General features: G+C 44.6%; 1 protein-coding gene across 1 annotated transcript; it reads right to left on the bottom strand.

Moving 5' to 3' along the window:
- Nucleotides 1-11543: 11543 nt before the first annotated feature.
- Nucleotides 11544-13066, bottom strand: LOC144894188 (zinc finger BED domain-containing protein 5-like). The gene is made up of 4 exons (XM_078786280.1): nucleotides 12902-13066; nucleotides 12494-12742; nucleotides 12297-12403; nucleotides 11544-12156 (listed from the first exon to the last, which is right to left on the bottom strand). Exons 1-4 carry the CDS (start codon nucleotides 13064-13066, stop codon nucleotides 11544-11546), a joined length of 1134 nt encoding a protein of 377 aa, XP_078642406.1.
- Between the last annotated feature and the right edge of the window lie 7537 nt (nucleotides 13067-20603).

The raw sequence follows: 20603 nt of genomic DNA, 5'->3' as shown, positions 1-20603 counted from the left end.
AGACTAAGAATAACTAGCAAGATGTCCGAAAGTTGTCTACGTGAGATGCGGTGGACCTGGGCACGACATTTAATGGGGGAAAAAGGGGAAGGTCGGTTCTACAGAGTGTTGTTTACAGACAATGGGACTAGGGAATGGGGGATTGGGGATAGTTGGGGAGTATTGGGGAAATAGGGGAATATTTACAAGCGGATATGGAGGCCAAATTCCATATTCGCAACAATATATATATATATATATGTATATATATATATATATATATATGTATATATATATATATATATATATATATATATATATATATATATATATATATATATATTGTTGCGGATATGGGATTGGCATCCATCCATATCCGCTTGTAAATATTCCCCTATTTCCTCCATACTTCCCAACTATCCCCAATCCCCCATTCCCTAGTCCCATTTTCTGTAAACAACACTCTGTAGACCCGACCTCCCCCTATTTCCCCCATTAAATGTCGCATCCAGGTCCACCGCATCTCACGTAGACAACTATAGGACATCTTGCTAGTTATTCTTAGTCTATGTCAGTTAAGGACTCGTTTCCATTAATTCTGACTCTTCGTTGCACCAGAATGTGATTGTATGGCACCGTTAGGAAGTTTAGGACCTCCCAATACCTCCCCGCAGCTCTTCCTCACGGTTCAACAACAACAACAACGGCGGCGGCGCGGGGAGTGTGCGTCCTCACTCCGGCTTGGTTGGTAGGGGGTGTTGGGAGTGCACCAGGCCTTTCCAACGAGCCGCCATCGAGCATGTGCTCGACGGGGTTACCAAGTAGGGGCTCGCTGTCAGCTCCTCGTCAAGGGCGGAGCCCGGTAACCCCCGCACCCAATAGAAGCGGCGGACCGGTCCCATCTGGGGCGGAGCCAACGAGCCGAGGGCGTGTGACTCCCCGCTGAGCATGCGCAGGAAGAGGGAGGTGACGTCAGATGCGCGCTGAGCTTGGAGAGAGAAGGACGCCACCTCCGAGCGCTGTGACACCTCCCCGCATCTCTGGACTGGACCGTGCTTTATCCTGTCCCTGAGCCAAGGTGCACCTTGTGCTATCGACTGCCTGTCCTTCCCTGCCATCAATCCCTGTGTAAGTCAGTCTTGTTCCGTTTGTCTGTGGTCTGTCTGGGTTAGATAAGATTGTGTCTAAGTGCCTATCTCTTCTGTGTCTTTACCTCATTACCTTGTAATCTACCCCTTTTCTCCACCACTAATTATATCCTCCTCCGGAGGTCTTGAGAACTGTACCCCTTGCGTCGTTTCATTTATCCCAGTCGTTGTGTCCTTTCCATCATTGATTTAGCGTAGCGCAAATTGGCCAACGTTCGAGTGGAATCGGGTGAGTTGGGGGTAATCGGGTAAACTGTGCGAACACGGCGGCCATTCCGCTCGGTCAAGCGACATCTTAAGCCGTGTCCGTAACAATTGGTGTCGGGAAGTGGGATTGGACCCGAAGCGCGCTTCACGCGCTCGAAATTATTAACGGTGAAATTTGTTTTGTTTTAAAATAAAAACCCGAATTTCGAAAGTCACGCTATGGCAGATCAAGACGGCTGGGTTCCGGTAGAGGAGAGTGAGGCAGGGTCGATCCAGGACCACTTTGAGGGACAAGAGGAGAGCGAAGCAGTGAGGGCGGCATGGTCGCAAAATGGCGTCCTCGCGCACGAGGTTGCGGGCGCGCAAAATGGCGCCTCGCACATGGCTACGGCGGCCGCACCCGCTGCACAAGTGGGAGGGATGGCCCAAATGCAGGCCCTCATGGAGCAATTTATGGTACAAATGCAGGCGTCCCTCAACCTGCAGAAGGACGAGATGAGGGCTCAGAGTGAGCAATTGCGGGTAATGAGGGACGAAGCGAGGGGTACCGGTGAGGGATTAGACAAGAAATTAGAGGGGTTAGACAATGGGATAGAAGGGGTGAAACATGGGTTAATGGGGGTAGAAAACAGAATGGCCGCTCAAGAGAATCAAATAGAAGGGGTGAAACATGGGTTAACGGGGGTAGAAAACAGAATGGCCGCTCAAGAGAATCAAATGGAAGGGATGCAAAAGGGGTTAGAGGGGTTAGAAAACAGTATGGAAGGCAAATTGAGGGACATGAGGGACCAAGCGGAAAGGGAAGTTTAAAAAATGGGGCAGCAGATAGAGGGGGTCAGAATGGGGGTAGAAACTAAATTGGATGCTCACAGGGAGGAAATGGAGCAGATGAGGGTGGCATCTGGGCAGGAGATGCAAGTGATGGGAGAAGAGATCAGAAGAGGTGTGAGTGAGGAGGTCGGAGGAGTGCGCGAGGAGGTGAGGCACTGTAAGAAGTGCATGGGGAAGGAGGTGAGAAAGGGGACTGTAAAATTGCAAGGTGGTATAGAGGAGTTGACGCTGGGAGTAGAACAACTGACAGTGGGACAAAAGGAGTTGGGGGACCAGGTAAAGAAGAACACAGCGGTAATAGAGGGTTTAAAATCGACACAGAAGGAGATGAAAAAGGATGTGGGGGTAATTAAAAAAGACTGTCAGATGGTACATGAGGACCTGACGAGGAAAATGAACAAGGTGGTAGAGGTGATGGAGGTTAAAGAGCGGGAGGTGCGGGAGCACATAGAAAAAAATAAGGTGGAGTTAGAGGAAGAACTTAAGGGGGCGCACGAGGAGATGAAGGAGGTGAAGCAGAAATTAGAAGAAGTGGAAGAAGGGGTGAGCGAAATTAAGAAGCGACGGAGAGAGGATAAGAAAGAGATAAAGGAGGAAGTAAAAGAATTGGTCCAAAGTCTGTGTTCGGATCGTGATGATGTGCTCATTAACCGGATGAGGGATTCGCAGGTGATGGAGGAGAAGCGAAGAGAAAGAGGACCCGGTGTAAGTGGTGACCAATATGGTCGTGCGTATGATGCGCCAGGTGATTTAATAAGCTTGGGGGTCGAGATAGACCCGGATGTTCGTGAGAGGCCAAGAGTGAGGTGTATGGCTGGTCCGGAGGGGATGGAACGAGGGTGCGAGCGAGAGGGTCCGGTGATGGGAGAGGTGCGAGGTGTGAGTGAGCAAGGTTGTGGTGGTATGGAATGGGTAGCGGGTTGCGGAAGTGTGACCCATGCATCGACACCAACAGGGGTAGTTTTTAGAGGGACAGGGGAGGCACGGGAGCCCCTTGGGGGTAATGTACTGTGGGGGCCTGGCCGGTTCGGCCCCGCGCTGACCCCGCAAGGGGCGACGCACGGGGTCCGGCAGGCGGGCAACGACTCACATACGAGGTGGTCCCACAAGGTCCCACTCGCGCCGTATGACGGTGGGTAAGGGTGGCATCCCTGCCACCCTTCCCATGAAGGGGGGCAAATGCGCTATAGATTATGGGGTGTATGGCAGTGAAAACTAGCCCGGGTGGGTTAGGATATTGTGTGTAGGGATCTAGCGAAGATGACATTAGGTAACGTTAAGGTTAGTTAGTGACAAGGATACCTGTAGTGGGGACGCAGGTAGTTTAGTGTGGATGATAATGACGTGGGAGCGCAATAGTTTAAAGGGACGACTGGGAAGCGCAAGTTTCAGATGGGAGTAGTTAGATGAGATGATGCTGTGTGAGAACTGGACAGGTGTGTGGAGCAGTGTAAGAGTAGTGAGTGTTGTGGATCAGCGCGAATGCGCTTGGGGGAGAGAAGGGTGCAGGCGGCACCAAGTATGAGAGCACAAGTGTGTGGAATATATGGAGCGGAGAATGAGTGGTGTGGAGAGAGTTGGAGTAAGTGGTACGGAGTGGTGTGCATGGTGCGAAGGTGTGGATGGGGGAAGAGTGGACCCCTTTCACGAGTACCCGGGGCGGGTAGTGTAAGTGTTAGGTAGAGGGTATAGGTAAATTGTGGTTGGATATTGGCATTTGTGGTGCGGATGCAGAATGGTATTGTGGATGGGTGCATTGGTGTGGTGAAATTGGCTGGTCGTGTGGCCTGTTAGTATGAGTGTGAATGGTTGGGCACTCCACCACTGTTAGATGTCGGCCAGGTGAGGCGGCAGGTGGGCTCTGGGAGCCGTTAGTGTCAGTGGGTGCCTGAGGATCCCGGGTGTGGATCGGGCAGCCCGTGCCAGAGAGGGCACTGATGGGGTGAGAGTGCGAGAGGGCCTTCCCCAGTTAGTTAGGTTAGGGTGAGGAGCAGGTGAGCTCGGTAGGCAACAACAGTGGTGGAGGTGTGCAGGTGGACGGACCAGCTGGGAGCGTCACACGACCCAGCCACCGAAATTGTGCGGGGGGCACCGAGTGATGAATCGGGGGAGTGAGACCCCAACTTGAGAAGCACCACAGTTTGGTCAATGGGAATTGGTTTTTAGAACCCATAGTGTAAGTTGGCCAATGGATTGGCAGGGAAAGACCCCGGGTAATGTAAAGTTGTTAAAGTCATTTAGGAAATAGTTAGGATTGATGAACCTGTCGCACCATACGCAGCCACTTACCTGAGGTGATGATGATGACTCCACACCTGTGTTCCTTTGTTCTGTGTTGCAGGAAAGGAGAATTGCTGTGTGGATTTGTGAGACGCATCACGACGTGGATGAGACATTGGGGTGATTCCATCTCTCCCTCCTTAGGAGGGACTGATGATGAATTGGTGATGGCAAATTTTGATGAGAGTTGGAAATGGCAAATTTGATTGGTTAGGAGGGAGAGAAGACGAATTTGGTTTATGGGAGGAACGGGGAAGACAGTAGGGACGGTTGTTGATGTGTAAAGTAGATGTTTATGGGTAGTGTTGTGTTTTGTGGATACCGTAAGGGGTAAGGGAGGGGCAATGTAGGTTACCTGGTGGGGGGGGGGGCGTACGGTAGGAACGTACCTGTCTCACCTGGTTCCCATGTGCCCCCAGTGTGCATTACCTTGTATTGCGTGCACTTTTGCGCCCTTACCACCTTGCTCACTTGTCTTATTTTGTCTCCCACCTCCGAGGATCTGGCTTTGGGGCAGAGAGAGAGGAGAGAGAGGTGCTGGCTCCGCAGTTGTGGGCCTGTACTTCCGCTGCTTGCTGCCTGGATCGATACACCATATGGACCGCAATTTTGTGGCCGCCCACAATGGACCGCAGTTCTTTTGCGGGCAAGCACCACCCGTTGATGGACCTCTGGGTCAACGTGGCACCTATGCCATACAGGTGAACCACTTTTAGTTGGCCCCCCTGACGGCCACAATTTAGAAATGGACGCGGTTGGCGCCTTTCTTTATTTCTAAAGAAGCCAGAAGGCCAAGTGCACTCCAAGAAGGCAAGACCAGCGGCAGAACATCGGCCGGCTGCGACACCACCGGTGACCATGGACACTTAATTGTGCATTGTTACTGAACACTTTATTGGTGCACCGGATGGTGCTGACTGTGCGTATGGGGTGGTGCTTTTGGTGCTTGGACGGGGTGCTCTGCACATTATTAAAGGCCGTAGGGCCACAGGGCACTCGTGGGTTGGTGTATCGATGCTGGCATGCGTGCTCTCTCTATGCATAACATCTGCATGTGTTCCTCAAAGAACAGGTCCTGGATCATAGTGTAAATATCAGTGTAGTCTTGTATAAATGATGCTCCCTACCGGCTGTATGTTTAGTTTGAGGATTCTTTCCGCGATTCGGTTATCCTGTGGGTGTGTTTCTGTTAGGAGAAGGGTGCAACGTCGCAGGGGGACATATTTACTCATTTGTGAACATCTGTAAAACTGTCGCACTCAGGGTTGAGTTAATAGTAGAGAGAACTACATCTGAGTGCCACACTAAAGTAAGTAAAAATTTATCGGGTCGGGAAGCCCCGAGGTAGAGAAGGGTGCAATGTTGCGGATATGGGATTGGCATCCATCCATATCCGCTTGTAAATATTCCCCTATTTCCTCCATACTTCCCAACTATCCCCAATCCCCCATTCCCTAGTCCCATTTTCTGTAAACAACACTCTGTAGACCCGACCTCCCCCTATTTCCCCCATTAAATGTCGCATCCAGGTCCACCGCATCTCACGTAGACAACTATAGGACATCTTGCTAGTTATTCTTAGTCTATGTCAGTTAAGGACTCGTTTCCATTAATTCTGACTCTTCGTTGCACCAGAATGTGATTGTATGGCACCGTTAGGAAGTTTAGGACCTCCCAATACCTCCCCGCAGCTCTTCCTCACGGTTCAACAACAACAACAACGGCGGCGGCGCGGGGAGTGTGCGTCCTCACTCTGGCTTGGTTGGTAGGGGGTGTTGGGAGTGCACCAGGCCTTTCCAACGAGCCGCCATCGAGCATGTGCTCGACGGGGTTACCAAGTAGGGGCTCGCTGTCAGCTCCTCGTCAAGGGCGGAGCCCGGTAACCCCCGCACCCAATAGAAGCGGCGGACCGGTCCCATCTGGGGCGGAGCCAACGAGCCGAGGGCGTGTGACTCCCCGCTGAGTATGCGCAGGAAGAGGGAGGTGACGTCAGATGCGCGCTGAGCTTGGAGAGAGAAGGACGCCACCTCCGAGCGCTGTGACACCTCCCCGCATCTCTGGACTGGACCGTGCTTTATCCTGTCCCTGAGCCAAGGTGCACCTTGTGCTATCGACTGCCTGTCCTTCCCTGCCATCAATCCCTGTGTAAGTCAGTCTTGTTCCGTTTGTCTGTGGTCTGTCTGGGTTAGATAAGATTGTGTCTAAGTGCCTATCTCTTCTGTGTCTTTACCTTATTACCTTGTAATCTACCCCTTTTCTCCACCACTAATTATATCCTCCTCCGGAGGTCTTGAGAACTGTACCCCTTGCGTCGTTTCATTTATCCCAGTCGTTGTGTCCTTTCCATCATTGATTTAGCGTAGCGCAAATTGGCCAACGTTCGAGTGGAATCGGGTGAGTTGGGGGTAATCGGGTAAACTGTGCGAACACGGCGGCCATTCCGCTCGGTCAAGCAACATCTTAAGCCGTGTCAGTAACAATATATATATATATATACATATATACATATATACATATATATACATATATATACATACACATATATACATATATACATATATATACATACACATATATACATATATACATATATATACATATATATACATATACATACATATATATATATATATATATATATATATATATCAGTCACTATGCGACCTTCATATCATCAGTGGAGAACCGCCAGCAAGGTGTCCCATACAGCTGCTGCTGCACCTTGCTGGGAGCGATAAGCACCGCCTGCCACGTGGTAACGTTATCTCTGGTATCCACTCATCATATGGAGTCGACCTGGTTGCGGTTGGGAGTTACTAATAATGGTATCTGTAATCTGGTTCTCCAACCTAATGAGCGGACAACATGACGTCATCGCCATGCACGTCCGCCTTGCCTGCAAAGTTCCAGAGGAACCATCTAGCAGTGCGTCATTACGGATTATAAATACAGATACTGTCACAATTGCATGCAAAACTCACAGTTACCGACCTGGTTTCGCCCTTGTTGGGGCTTCATCAGGGCAACGCAGTGAGGCTTTCCATACACTTGTAACTCTGTGACCCTTTCGGTTTTTATATCAGTCACTATGCGACCTTCATATCATCAGTGGAGAACCGCCAGCAAGTGCCGCAAGCGATAAGGCGGTGCTTATCGCTCCCAGCAAGGTGCAGCAGCAGCTGTATGGGGCACCTTGCTGGCGGTTCTCCACTGATGATATGAAGGTCGCATAGTGACTGATATAAAAACCGAAAGGGTCACAGAGTTACAAGTGTATGGAAAGCCTCACTGCGTTGCCCTGATGAAGCCCCAACAAGGGCGAAACCAGGTCGGTAACTGTGAGTTTTGCATGCACTTGTGACAGTATCTGTATTTATAATCCGTAATGACGCACTGCTAGATGGTTCCTCTGGAACTTTGCAGGCAAGGCGGACGTGCATGGCGATGACGTCATGTTGTCCGCTCATTAGGTTGGAGAACCAGATTACAGATACCATTATATATACTAGGGCATGCCCGTACTATATCTATATCTAAAATTATATCCCCCCCCCTCTATTTACATGAAATGGTTTGGTCCAAAGCGAACGGCTTGCGAGTGGTGACAATCCCCCCCCTCTATTTACATGCAATGGTTTGGTCCAAAGCGAACGGCTTCCGGAGTTTGGTAAAGAAATCGCCATCGCGTGCACAAACGCGCAGGAAAGCGAATGAATCGCAAATTCGTTTTTATTAGTTGTAAAACATAGTTTAACGCCAACATAGTTTGCAAACGTGAAATAAATGAATACGCTCTCAAATGTGCCATCCGAGGCAGAGTGTGCCCGCCACGTTCGGCACACGCGATCGTTCGCTGCTCTCTGATTGGTTGAATCGTTTTTTGGACATAGCTCGGTAAGTAATTGTCCGATTAATATGAAACCTTGAAAAGGCACATCCTCGGGTCCCCAGCAATATACCTGGCAAGTTAAAAGTATATCGGACCCGTGGTTGTCGAGAAACAGCGGTCACAGACAAACAAACAAACGTACAGACAGACAGACAGAGATTACTGGAATTATAGATATATATATATATATATATATATATATGTATATATATATATATATATATATATATACATATATATATATATATACATATATATATATATATATATATATATATATATATATATATATATATATATATATATATATATATATATATTCTTGGGTAAAATGTCAGGTGCATAGAAATGGCCCCTTTATATAAGGATATTTGCCATGTGGCAAAGTAGAGAAAAGAAGGGACATTCCAGAGCTTATAGAAAATGTCGAACAATAAAAAAGAAGGGACATTCAAAAAATCTCATGTGCATGCTGTACTTCCCTTGTGTTCTTAGGCGGAACAAAGTAATGCTCTCGAAAAAATCATATAAAGGGGTGCCAATTTGATTCACACATGAAGAAGGAACCGCCTTTAGAGGCCATTTTTCCCCACAGAGCGGGGGTTGGCCTTTTTTTGGGCTCAGCGGTCCCATTTTTGAAGCAATGTTTTGTGGCCGGATGCCCTTCCTGCCACCAACGCTTCGTCGCCTCTTGTGACACTAAGGGAATTACCAGTGAATTGGTACTCAATTTGCCGACCTTGGAAGGATGATAGGCTGAGTCAACCCCCCTGGTGTTAATTCAGTGATCGACCGAGATTCGAACCCAGGATCCTAGGATCCCAAGCCGGCACCCTAACCGCTAAGCCAACACCAGGCTCTGCATGAAGAAGGAAATGTATTTTATTTGCCAGATGTAGGGTGCCACTTTATATGAACCTTTCTTTAAGTTTTATCTCGGTGGATTTTTTGAGAATTTATGTTGTATTGAGCCAATGGAGTGTCCGGGCCATCACTACATAAGAAGTTTACCCACATCTTTATAAGAGGTATGCCGACTTCTTGATATATACGGTATGTGTTAAATAGTGCTTATTCACTGGAATGGTGACCTGACCGCTTGTCACATTCCAGAAATTGCTGCAAAGGTTCTGACCAATAAGGACTCCCTGTCACACATATTTAAGTACCCATTACTCCGATTTTTGTAGCTGGGTAGCAGCCATTTCCCTACAAAGAGTGGGAGATGTCAGTAAGGGAGATTTGAAAAGTGGTTTGTGCAAGAGAGGTTCAAAAAAAAAAGTTCAGTTCCTGCATTATTTTCCCCATCCTTTAAAAAAAAACTGGGGGGTATTTTAATCGGCTCTGTCTGTCTGTTCGTCCGTCCAGCCATCCGTCATGCTATCTCCTCCTATACAGTTGCGCATAAATTCACCAAACATGGTAATATTATGATCACCACATGGCAAAAAGGTACATGGGAAGTATGGGTAGTTTTTCATCGGTGCATGGGTCGTTTTTTCCCTGCCACCTGGGCCATGGGGCGAGGTCAAAATGTCAAATATCAGAAAATGCAATTATGGGCACACTTTTAAACATTTTGAATGAAACTTTGTAGATGCAATCACAGGAAATATTTAACGATTTTTTGGATTCGACATCCGGTTCATGCCCCAGGGGATAGGGAAGTATCTGGACACTCCATTGGTCACAGGGTCAAAAAAACCTCAAAATTTTTATATCGAGTCATTTCTGGTGGAACTTTTCACCATATTTTTTGCATTCCAATTTTGCTTAAGGTGGGAAGCATGGGGGATTTGCGATGGCATGCCATTGACTTCGCTCTACTTCTGACTGTAAAAAGTTTAGTAGAAAAGAATGCCAGTTCCAGCAAAAATTAGCAAGCGGTGTTGGCGAAACAGAATGGTCAATGAACAGCAGAAAAGGGCTAACATTAAAGAACTAGATGGTATTCATAGAATCCTTACCCTGCGTAGTCAAGTTGGTTGGTGCGAGCCAACTCTTCTGCTTTTGAACGTTTTTTTTTTTCTCTTTGATCCAATATGGCTGCCAGACCACGTGAGCGATGACATCATTAATTTGTATCCTCCAATATAATTATTGCATAGATCATGCTCAATAAATTTCAAACTGATCAGACTAGGCATTGTCCCTGTCAAATTATGACGTCATAATTTTGGCACCAATGATGTCATCGTTAACAACACCTATTCCCCATATGGAGTTCTTTACAATGAGCCACGTTTCAATTTTTTCCATAGCGGTTTTGGAGATTTCGAGGTGCAACTTTTTTCGATTTTTCCAAAATGGCGCCTGTACCACGTGACCGATGGTGTCATAATTATCATTTAAAAAAATTCCACATGAGGAGCCGTTCATATTCTGAAAATTTTGTGTCCATCGGACTTACAGTTGCAGAGGAAAATTTTTTTCATACTGATCAGACCTATGACGTCATCATTATGAACAAAAAAAATTGACAGGCGGAGGCACTCCTGTGGTAAAATTTAGTGTCAATCGGACCAACGGGAGCCAAGAATATGAATTTTTAAAATGCAGACACTTACGGACACAACCGAATGCCTAAACCTTCTATTTGCTTCGCGAGCGCAGCGTAATAATATATTTAACACATTTCTGTCTCCAGTTCTTTTTCTGGCTTTAAAAGTTATCCCTTTTCTACAGTGGAAACATTTGACTAGACCAGTGTTTAACAACCTTTTTCGCTACGTGGCCCAACTGGCTTTTGACCTGACATGTCATGGCCCAGTGGGGATCATAGCAATTTTTTGAAACCAAAGAAATGTCAATAAGAACCACAACTTAATTCAATTTAGACTTTTAGAGTATTTAATGGAACAATATTTCTCATTTGAACAATTTCTTTGTGAAATGAATTAATGCGAGTGAAGTAAAGCAAATTTATTTGTAACAAAGGGTCTTGCGAGAAATTTTTAGAACAGAATATCAAGAAAATCAATTGAAAAGGCAAATAAACACTTCAGACTTCAAGGCTTTTCCATAAAAAACAAATATTTATTTTAAATTAAGAAATGAAACTCTATTAACACATTGCAATAATAACCAGTAAAATAAAAATATAATTGAAAACTCATCTCCAGGGTGCTTTGCTTGTGTGCTGTAACACAAAACATTGCAGTACCTGCCAATTGAAAAAAAAACTCAAACCAGTTGAATCTAAAGCTACTTTAATGAGAGATGTTCTCCTGAATTTTCTGCACCAGTTTCCAAATCCTAGGTTCTGTTGTAGAAAGCGCACATCTAAGATCTGCCTCACGTTCAAGGCAGTTCCGAGCCTTTGTCTTCAGCTGCACCAACGTTGAGAAGCCTGATTCACAAAGATAAGTTGTTGCAAAGGGCAGGAGTTTCCGAAGGCATTCCTTTTCAATGTTGAGGTAGCTTCCCATCATTTTTGGCCAAAACTCAGAGATAGAGGAAGCTTCAAAGACATCTCTGCATCCAGAATCATTTTGAAATTCAATCAGTTCATCTTGCAGGTCATCCTGGACGTCACTGACTTTAACAAGAAAAGGATTCCTCATGAGCACCAGTCCTTCTCTCCAAATTTCTGGAAAGTACTGCAGAAATTCTTCTCGGAGACAGCTGAGGTATGTCACAACATCCTTTGCAATGCCAGGATCCAACGGCTCATTAATAGTGACTTCTGAACGAGATTCGAACATGGTAAAGTTCCCTTCCTCAGCCTTTCGTTTCCAGTTTTCAAGCTTCTGTATAAATGCACTGAGAGTGTCAATGAACTGAATGATAGTTGTTCCCTTTCCTTGCAGCTTTAGATTCAGTCTGTTCAGTTGATCAAAAATATCCACAAGGTATGCGAGGCGAAAGACCCACAGCTTTTCATGGAAAGAAACTTAAAGTTTGTGTTTTTCTTGCATCTGTGGGAAACTCTGCATCTCTTCTCGGAGTTCAAACCAACGCACCTTGGTGTAGTAAAGCATGTTCTTATGCTCTGAATCCATAAGAGTCGGGAATTCAAAGCACTGCTTTTCACGTAGTTCACAATTTTGATGACTTGTTCAAGAACATCCTGAAGATGAGATGGAAGGGTTTTTGAAGCAAGAGCTTGTCGATGAATCAGACAATGAACAGAAATGATGCCTGGAGATAGATTTCGAACAAGCGCTTGCAAGCCACTTTTTGCTCCTAGCATAGCTGGGGCGCCATCGGTGCACACTCCACAAAGATTGTGTGAGTTCAGTTCCTCATGGTCAAATAACTCTGTTAATTTTTCCATCACATCCACAGCTCTGGCATTTCTTTTGAGAGAACGGCAGAATAAGAATTCTTCCTTGATGGAATCACCCTTCACATACCAAACGAAGGCAAGAAGCTGGGAACAGGATGAAACATCTGTGGATTCATCCAACTGAATTGAGAACAATCCAAATGCAGCGTCTTTGATTTCAGCAATCACCTGTTATTTTATGTCGCTGGACAAGTCAGAAATCCTCCTTTGAACCGCATTATTTGACAGAGAAGTTTTTTGAACTTATTTTTCAGCTTCTTCTCCAAGCAGAATCCTAGCCATCTTCAGAGCACATGGCTTGATCAGAGTCTCTCCGACTGTGTGAGGTTTCTTCTGTTGCGCAATGAGGAGGCTGACGGCATAAGAAGCCTCCGTAAGACGCTTGTTTTGCTGAAATAATGTTCCACTTTGATCTAAGTGCTGGCGCTTCATGTTCTCTTCCATTCGCTTGAAGAAGTCCACATCCTGATGTTGATGATGTGGATGAATCTTCTCCAAATGGAGCTTCAACTTCGATGGCCGGAAAGATTGATTTCCGAGAACTTTCTCGCACAGGACGCATTGTCCCTTTAATTCTCCACGATCATGTAAGGATGTGAATCCAACTTTATGTATTGCTCATCATATCCTCGTTTTGTTATTTCAGAAGGGTTTCTGGGAAAAAAAGAAAAAAAAGGAAAAATATTTTAAAAACAAGACTAAAAAAATATGCAGGGAATAGTGCGGGCTACCACTGGCCACCACCAACACACACAGAATTGAAGTCTTGTTTTAGGCCTTCTGTGTGAAAAGATTATATTATTTGGGCAAATATTGGGCAGTCTCTGTGGCCCACCTGGAAAACGTGCTGTGGCCCACCTGTGGGCCATGGCCCACTGATTGGGAACCCATGGACTAGGCCATCAAAAGCTCCTTATAAATATCCTGTAAAGCTCATGAAGATTGATTGAGAAGAGCTGCTGATGATACTCTAGGGTTGCCTACTTGTTGAAAGAAAAATGGCTAGAAACCTCCACCTCAGAGAGAGGACAGCGAACATACATCTTGGAAGAGTTTGGAAAGGTCATGCTTTAAACATGGTTTATGGCATGGAATAAACTGAGCCTCCTCAAATGAAAGAACCAACCATAGATTGAGAACTCAGTGATTCCTTTCCCAGAATAAGTTAAGCATTTATTTCTGAAATTTGGACAGAATCTCAGCCAACATACTCATACAGTCTAAATATATGAATGAAAAACTGGAACGACTCGGTGACTCAGCACCATTGTTCTGCTTCTCAGTGAAATAAACTTCCAGACTCCTATCCACCCTCACAAACATGAGGATCTTTTCACCCCAAGCTCAATCCAATATTCTGGGAATGAGGCATTCTCCATACACACATAAATCCCCAGGTGCCTCATTGTTTCATGACTTCATCTAAAATTACTGAAAGGTGGAGGAGGATTGTCCACCCTCACGTGCTCCACCCCACAAACCTGATTTTTAAAACCCAATTACCTCTCGGTGAAGAAGCAGCAAGCTAGATGTCTTCACAATCTTTCAACAGCACAAGGTCAGATGGACACTGTGTACAAAGCAAAAAGTCATCAGCATAAGCTGATTAGAAAACTTTCAAGGGGGACTGTTACATTGTTAGAACAACAACCATCCTTATTTTCAACAAGTAAGACAAAGGCTCAAAATAAAGCAAGTACATGTTATTAGACAATGAGCAGCCATGTCAAATTCCTTTCCCAAAGGCAATAGATGCTGCAAGAAAGACAGGGTAATTTTAATAAGGCATTTAGCAGCTGTTGTTGTTGTTGTTGTTTAGCCCCGGACAGTTCTCTCGAACAAGCCGACACAGAGATCAAGCATGGATAGAGCCGATTGAACTCCCAGGAGCGACACAGAGATCCCCCACATCCAGGATTATGTACCCCCACCTTCACGAAATCAGGGCCACGACAGAGTCAGAGAGAGAGAGACGAGACAAAAGGGAAGGGCCGGTCCAGAAAATCCTCTTTTGCACCGAGAAAATACAGTCAAAGATGGATCTACCTATATAATAGAATGACTGGTCAGTGGTCACAACTGATGAACTCTTGATATACCTTCAGAAGGTGTAACAAAGCTTTAGTCACAAATTTGTAATCGATACGCAATAGAGAAATAGAATGGTCATGTGTAAGGCTTATAAGACCACAGGATTTGAGGAGAAGAGTAATAAAAGAAAACTTTGTCATGAGGATATGGGGAAATGCCTCGGTGACGAAAGCTCCGGTCACGACAGCATAAAGATCCAGACGAACAATGTGCTGGTAAAACTCCGTAGTCAACCATTCAATTCCAGCTGCATCCTTATTGCACAGGGATTTCAAGACCTCTAAGTCTGAATCAAGTGATGAAAGCCCCTCTAATTTTACATGGCTCCTTTCATATGCCATCTCCAGGAGCTGCATAACGTCATTGCCGGGCACCGAAGGGGGCTCGGCAATGACGCACGCTGAAAGGGAGTACTCAGTTTTCACTCTGGTTGTTTGTTTGTTTGTTACTTGCCAGAATAGATTCCGGCAAGTATGTTGGTTGGTTGGTTTGTCTGTCTGTCTGTTTGTCTGTCTGTCTGTTTGTGCGCAGTACTATGTCTACATTGTTGGACATAGCATCGCCATACTTTACACACATATTTGCCTTGCCCTGGAATAGACTGTGCCCAATTTTTAACTCTCTCAGCCCAAGGTCAAGCTCAAGGTCACCCAAAACGATGGTCACCCAATCATTTGCGCCTCCAAATTGAAGCCCCGCCCTTAGGGCGGGTACCGTTGCTAGTAGGTAATATATAATGGCGATACAACAATTTTTACCGCTTTGCTTTGAAGAACGGGAATGAAGGGGGAGGAGCGTGTTAATATGTCTGGTTGAAGGCTTTGGGTGGTTAGGGGGCTTGAAGCCAAGATTTTAATCTTACAGCCGCCATGTTGGTGCTCGCCGTCACTGCAATGTGAAGCGAAAGATGCCTCAGAGCTGTCACATTCACAATCGCTATGTCATATGTACTCCCGATACGTGTTTCCTTCATTGTAAAAACTACCAAGTCAACAGTTAAAATGATTTTGAGCCGATATTATTATTACGGCATTGGCAAGATCGATGGAGACAGCGATCTGTTAGCTTATACACCACCCAAATAGCTATGTGGAATTCTCTCATGTAGAGATTAAACCCACGTCGTTTGAACTTTGGCAGTGGTCATTATTTACTTTTAATGATTCAAAATAGCCGATAAAAAAGTACATTGCGGCAAGTCCTCGGTCTCTGACCGATTTTTCATTTGTTTGTTTGTTTGCTTGTCCAGGCAATATCTCAGCCATCCTTTCCACAAGAAAGCTGAAATTTCGGCACAATAGTGAGCAAGTCCTTTGATAAAAACGGAATTTTTGGTTTTTTGATTAATCAATTTAATTAATTAGTTATTTAATCATTATCGATTAATTAAGGACTTGTACATTTCCTTTCTCTTCTGGGCAATATCTCAGGCACTTTTTGAGCTAGGAAGCTGATACTTGGACATGACAATGACCAAGTGATTTGGCTGCAAAGGATATTTTTGATTTATTGATTAATCAATTAATTATTTAATTATTCGATGAATGTCTAAATTTTTTTTTTAAACTAAGTTACAGATTCGGATGAAATGGTGGTGGTTTAAGTGTTCTATTAGCCAATTGATTAATTATTTTTTCATGATTATTATTTCTTTATTTTCATTATTAATCATTTATTTCTTTTCTTTCTCATCTGGGCAATATAGTGGAGTGGCTTATGGAAATGATCGTGACACACTGGCCCAAAGCACTAAATTTGGCACAGTTATACTTTAGGACCATACAAAACTTTTGAGGGGGCTGCCCGATTTTCGAGGCCCAGGTCAAGGTCAGGTCAAGGTCAAAGGTCAAATTATGTGTTTGTCATGTTTTTGCCATATCCAGCTCATAGCTGTCATAGAAACATTATCTCAGTGTCTAAATAATCATTTTTAAGGACAAGGAATCCATTTGTATTATGGAAAATATCCTCAGGTGCTGCCATATTGTATTTCAAGGTCAGGTGAAGGTCAAAGGTCAAATTATGTGTTGGTCATTTTTGCATCGGTGTTTTTGACGTACATCGATACGCTGAGGGAGGATACTGGATTGGCCAGTACAGAGGAGGTTGCGGCCTGCATGACTTATGCTTCACAATTTCCGCGACAGAGACACAGTCCTGTGCATGGCAGTCCTGCGTTCCTGCACGTGCAATTCTTTGAACAAGTGGGTGTCGCCTTACATCCGCACTTGAGTAGTTCTCTACAACTAAGAGCAGCAGCTGACAGGGTTGTCCAGGTTGGACGCCACCCGGTATCTGCTTTGGTCCACCCAAAGCCATCTGGATTTGGTGCAGCTAGGATGGTTTCAGACTCTCTCTCCAAATGCTGGCTTGGTACAGGCATCGATTTACATGCTGGAGCTGTGCGTTCTGAGTTGGAGGAAGCTTCTCCATCATCTTCACTCTCCTTGGGAATAGCTCCTGTCGAAGGTCATTCACATTGACATGTGGGGTTGTGTTGTCGTACATGATACAGGTAAACCGCTCGATCACATTGAATGCTGGAGATGTAATCACCTGTGGAACAAACGCAGTCAGGGACGTAATGGTGAATCCTTCTGTGGCTGTCAGGTAAGCTTTCCATGCCTTCCAAGCCTGGCGCCGCCACTGCCTATATGGCCGTCACCTGGTGGAACTTCCCATAATAGTAATGGATTCATTGACTAAATATGTTGGTTATGTGACTAAGACCAAGTTTTTTAGGTTATATATAAGCTGGATATTGCAAAAACATGACACACATAATTTGACCTTTGACCTTGACCTGACCTTGACCTGGGCCTCTAAAATCGGGCAGCCCCCTCTCAAAAGTTTTGTATGGTCCTAAAGTAGAACTGTGCCAAACTTGGTCCTTTGGGCCAGTGTGACGATATCACTTAAATTTGGACTTTAGCCACCCCACTAATATCTCAGGCACCTTTTGAGCTAGGAAGCTAATATTTGGACTTGACAATGACCAAATTATTTGGCTGTAAAGGGTATTTTTGATTTATTGATTAATCAATTAATCGATCAATTATTTTTTGATTAATTATTTAATGTTTTTATTCATGACTTATTTAATTAAATTTCTAAAAGTTACATCTTCGGATGAAGCACTAGTGGTTTAGTTATGCTATTAGCCAATTGATTAAGAAAATATTTTATGACAATCTTTTATTGATTTTAATTATGCAATTAATCAATCAATTATTGTGCACCTCTCCCTCCAAATACAGTCTCTATGAGCTGCCCGGCGGTATTGCAGGGTGCCAGAGGCTCCCCGGCAATGCCGCGCTGGAGGATATTTAATTATTTGGCATAGGGGCGGTGCACTTTGAATGTATCTGTACTTGTTCTCATTTTTGCTGAGAATCCTATAGAAACCCATTCTTAGAGCGTTGCTTAAGCAATGAGATCAATTGGATCCTTGTCAACGAGGTCAATATAGTAATCACTTATGACATCAATAATCTTACTATTGATATTAAATGTTATCTAGAAGGCAAGTGATCAGGTTTATAGTAACTTAACTTTTCTCCAAATTTAAGAAGAAATTAGATCCACGCTCCCATTCCTGCAAAAAAGTATCCGTGAATGCACAAAAGCTCCTTTCTTCAATTTGCCTGCCATTTTATATAATTCAACAGCCACAGTAGAAGAGATAATTTGAGATAACTTGTGCCTCCATGGCAAATACTTCTACAATTTCAGTTGTTTGTTTTTTATAAGGTCATCTCATTCTTTCATATAGCATCAAGTAAAGTCACAACAAAATTCTGATAGTAAGCCTTTGCAGCATCCTACCATTGCTGGAGCGAGAAGAATCAGAGAATCTCCTTTTCTGCCGCCACCTCCTTCCATCTCCTCCAGAAAACCCCAAAAACTCGATAAAACAGTTGTACAAAGATGCAATTCTTGAGTATAGCATTGTTGAAGTGCCAAAACGCTGAAGATCTTGACATTGGAAACAATAAAGGCATGGATGTGAAATTATGTTCAGAAAGATGCGCTACGATAGCAGATGATGTTACACAATAAATCCACTGGATGTTTCAAATATATTCAATGTAGTCCACACTGATGGGATAAATTGGCAATCTGTAGAGAAGGCCCTGGAAGAGGCAGAGGTAGACCAAAGATCATATGGAAAGATTAAATTGAAAAATGCACTGGAGTACAATGACTGAGCAGAGTTGGCTTCCTGAGTCCTCTGGAGAAACGACCTAAATCCAGATTCAATGCTCACCTCCACTCAATCCCCCAATCCCTTCACCTCTCTTTCAATCTCGGCATTAGCTTTGGCCCTCATTTTTCCCCTGTTCTCCCCCTAAATTTTCCCTATTTTCCCAACTTAGCCCAAAATTGCATGTACGTATATGTAGGTGGCCAAAAATGCATTCTTGGATTGGGAGGGCGAGTGGTGGTATCCCTCCATCCCAAGTTTTTCTCAGATGAACGATACACCGACAAATTCCAAGAGGGTATTAAAATCGAGCGAGCATAGACCGACAGCAAGATATAAATAAAATCCCCACACAAACGATGCAAAAAATAATCAAAACACTGAATTCCAAATCCACTGCCAGTTTATCCTAAGCGAAGCCGAGGTTTTACGAGCGCATAATGAAAGAGAGACGCAACAAATGGACAGACTGGCAATTCACCATTATTTCCAAGTGTTGTTTTGGGATAAAAGTCACAACCCCCCAAACTGTCGATGCCAGTAAAACAGAAGTTTCCGATTTTCCCTTCAACTCAATTGTTTCATTAATTTCCTCTTTGTCGGAGAATCAGTGACCGTGCAATAAGGACTTGAAATGTTGAAGCAGATAATAGTGACCAGGGGGCAGGTCCAGGGTGGGGAGTGCATTGGGGGTGATACGGCCACTCAAAGCCACATCACAAATGTCATTCTGCACAGCGTAGGCCTTGTGCAGATGCAAGTTATCATGGAAGAGCTCACATCCCTCGACGGCGTGCTCCAATTTCTGTACAAGTCTCAAGGATATTCCCTTGTGCTTGCAGTTTTGAGAAGCACGGCGTCAAGTCACGCGAAATTCTCTTGGCATCCCATAAAAAGAGGCCGTGATCTTGTTGGGCGAGGGGGTTAAAGGGTGCAACATTTCTTAGGTGGAGGTGATCACTTGTGGCTCCATCGCATGGACTCCAATTTGCTTTCAGGATCCCGGTGGGGAAGCCATGTTATATATGTCCCCACCATTTGCCAGATGCGAAACGAAGTCGGCTGTGTCTGTAATGAACAGTCCGAGAAGCTCGTGACATGATGGCAGCCACAGCTGCCAATTGTGACCACTGAAGATTTTTTAGGGCCCATTTTGCTGAGACATGCACAGCACCAAGTGTCAGGACCATGCGTCCATTTGGCTAATAAATAATGAGGATACACCTTCGCCGTACACAGTCAACATGCGTTTATGGATTTATTTGGAGCTGCCTCCTTCTTTGCATAAATATTAGATGAAAGCTCAATGTCCAACTTGAGTTCGATTCTTAATTGTATGAAGAAGCAAACTTTTGGATTAAGCTCTGAAAACAACAAAATGTCAAATTAATCAAACCACTGGCATATGGCAAGAACACTTGGAAGTTTTTAACAAGCAAAAACATTTGCAACTCTTGGTATTTCCTCCATCTTTTTGGAACGACCCTTATATCCAAGCAACAAGTCGTACTTAACCCACCAATGTACAATGGCATACTTTATGGTATTTGTCATTGAAGGTATGATTTGAGCAAAATAATATTCGAACATGGAAGCCTCGTATTCCATGAATACTGTATTGTTTTACAAGTCAACTTGTAACATACACGCAATACCAAAACACAGACAAAACTAGAAAGAGCAATC

This window comes from Myxine glutinosa, chromosome 11 (genome assembly GCF_964187855.1).
Source record: "Myxine glutinosa chromosome 11, kmMyxGlut1.1, whole genome shotgun sequence".
Classification (NCBI taxonomy): domain Eukaryota; kingdom Metazoa; phylum Chordata; class Myxini; order Myxiniformes; family Myxinidae; genus Myxine; species Myxine glutinosa.
The sequence above is the reverse complement of the archived record's forward strand: the minus strand, read 5'-3'. Positions and strand labels throughout refer to the sequence as shown.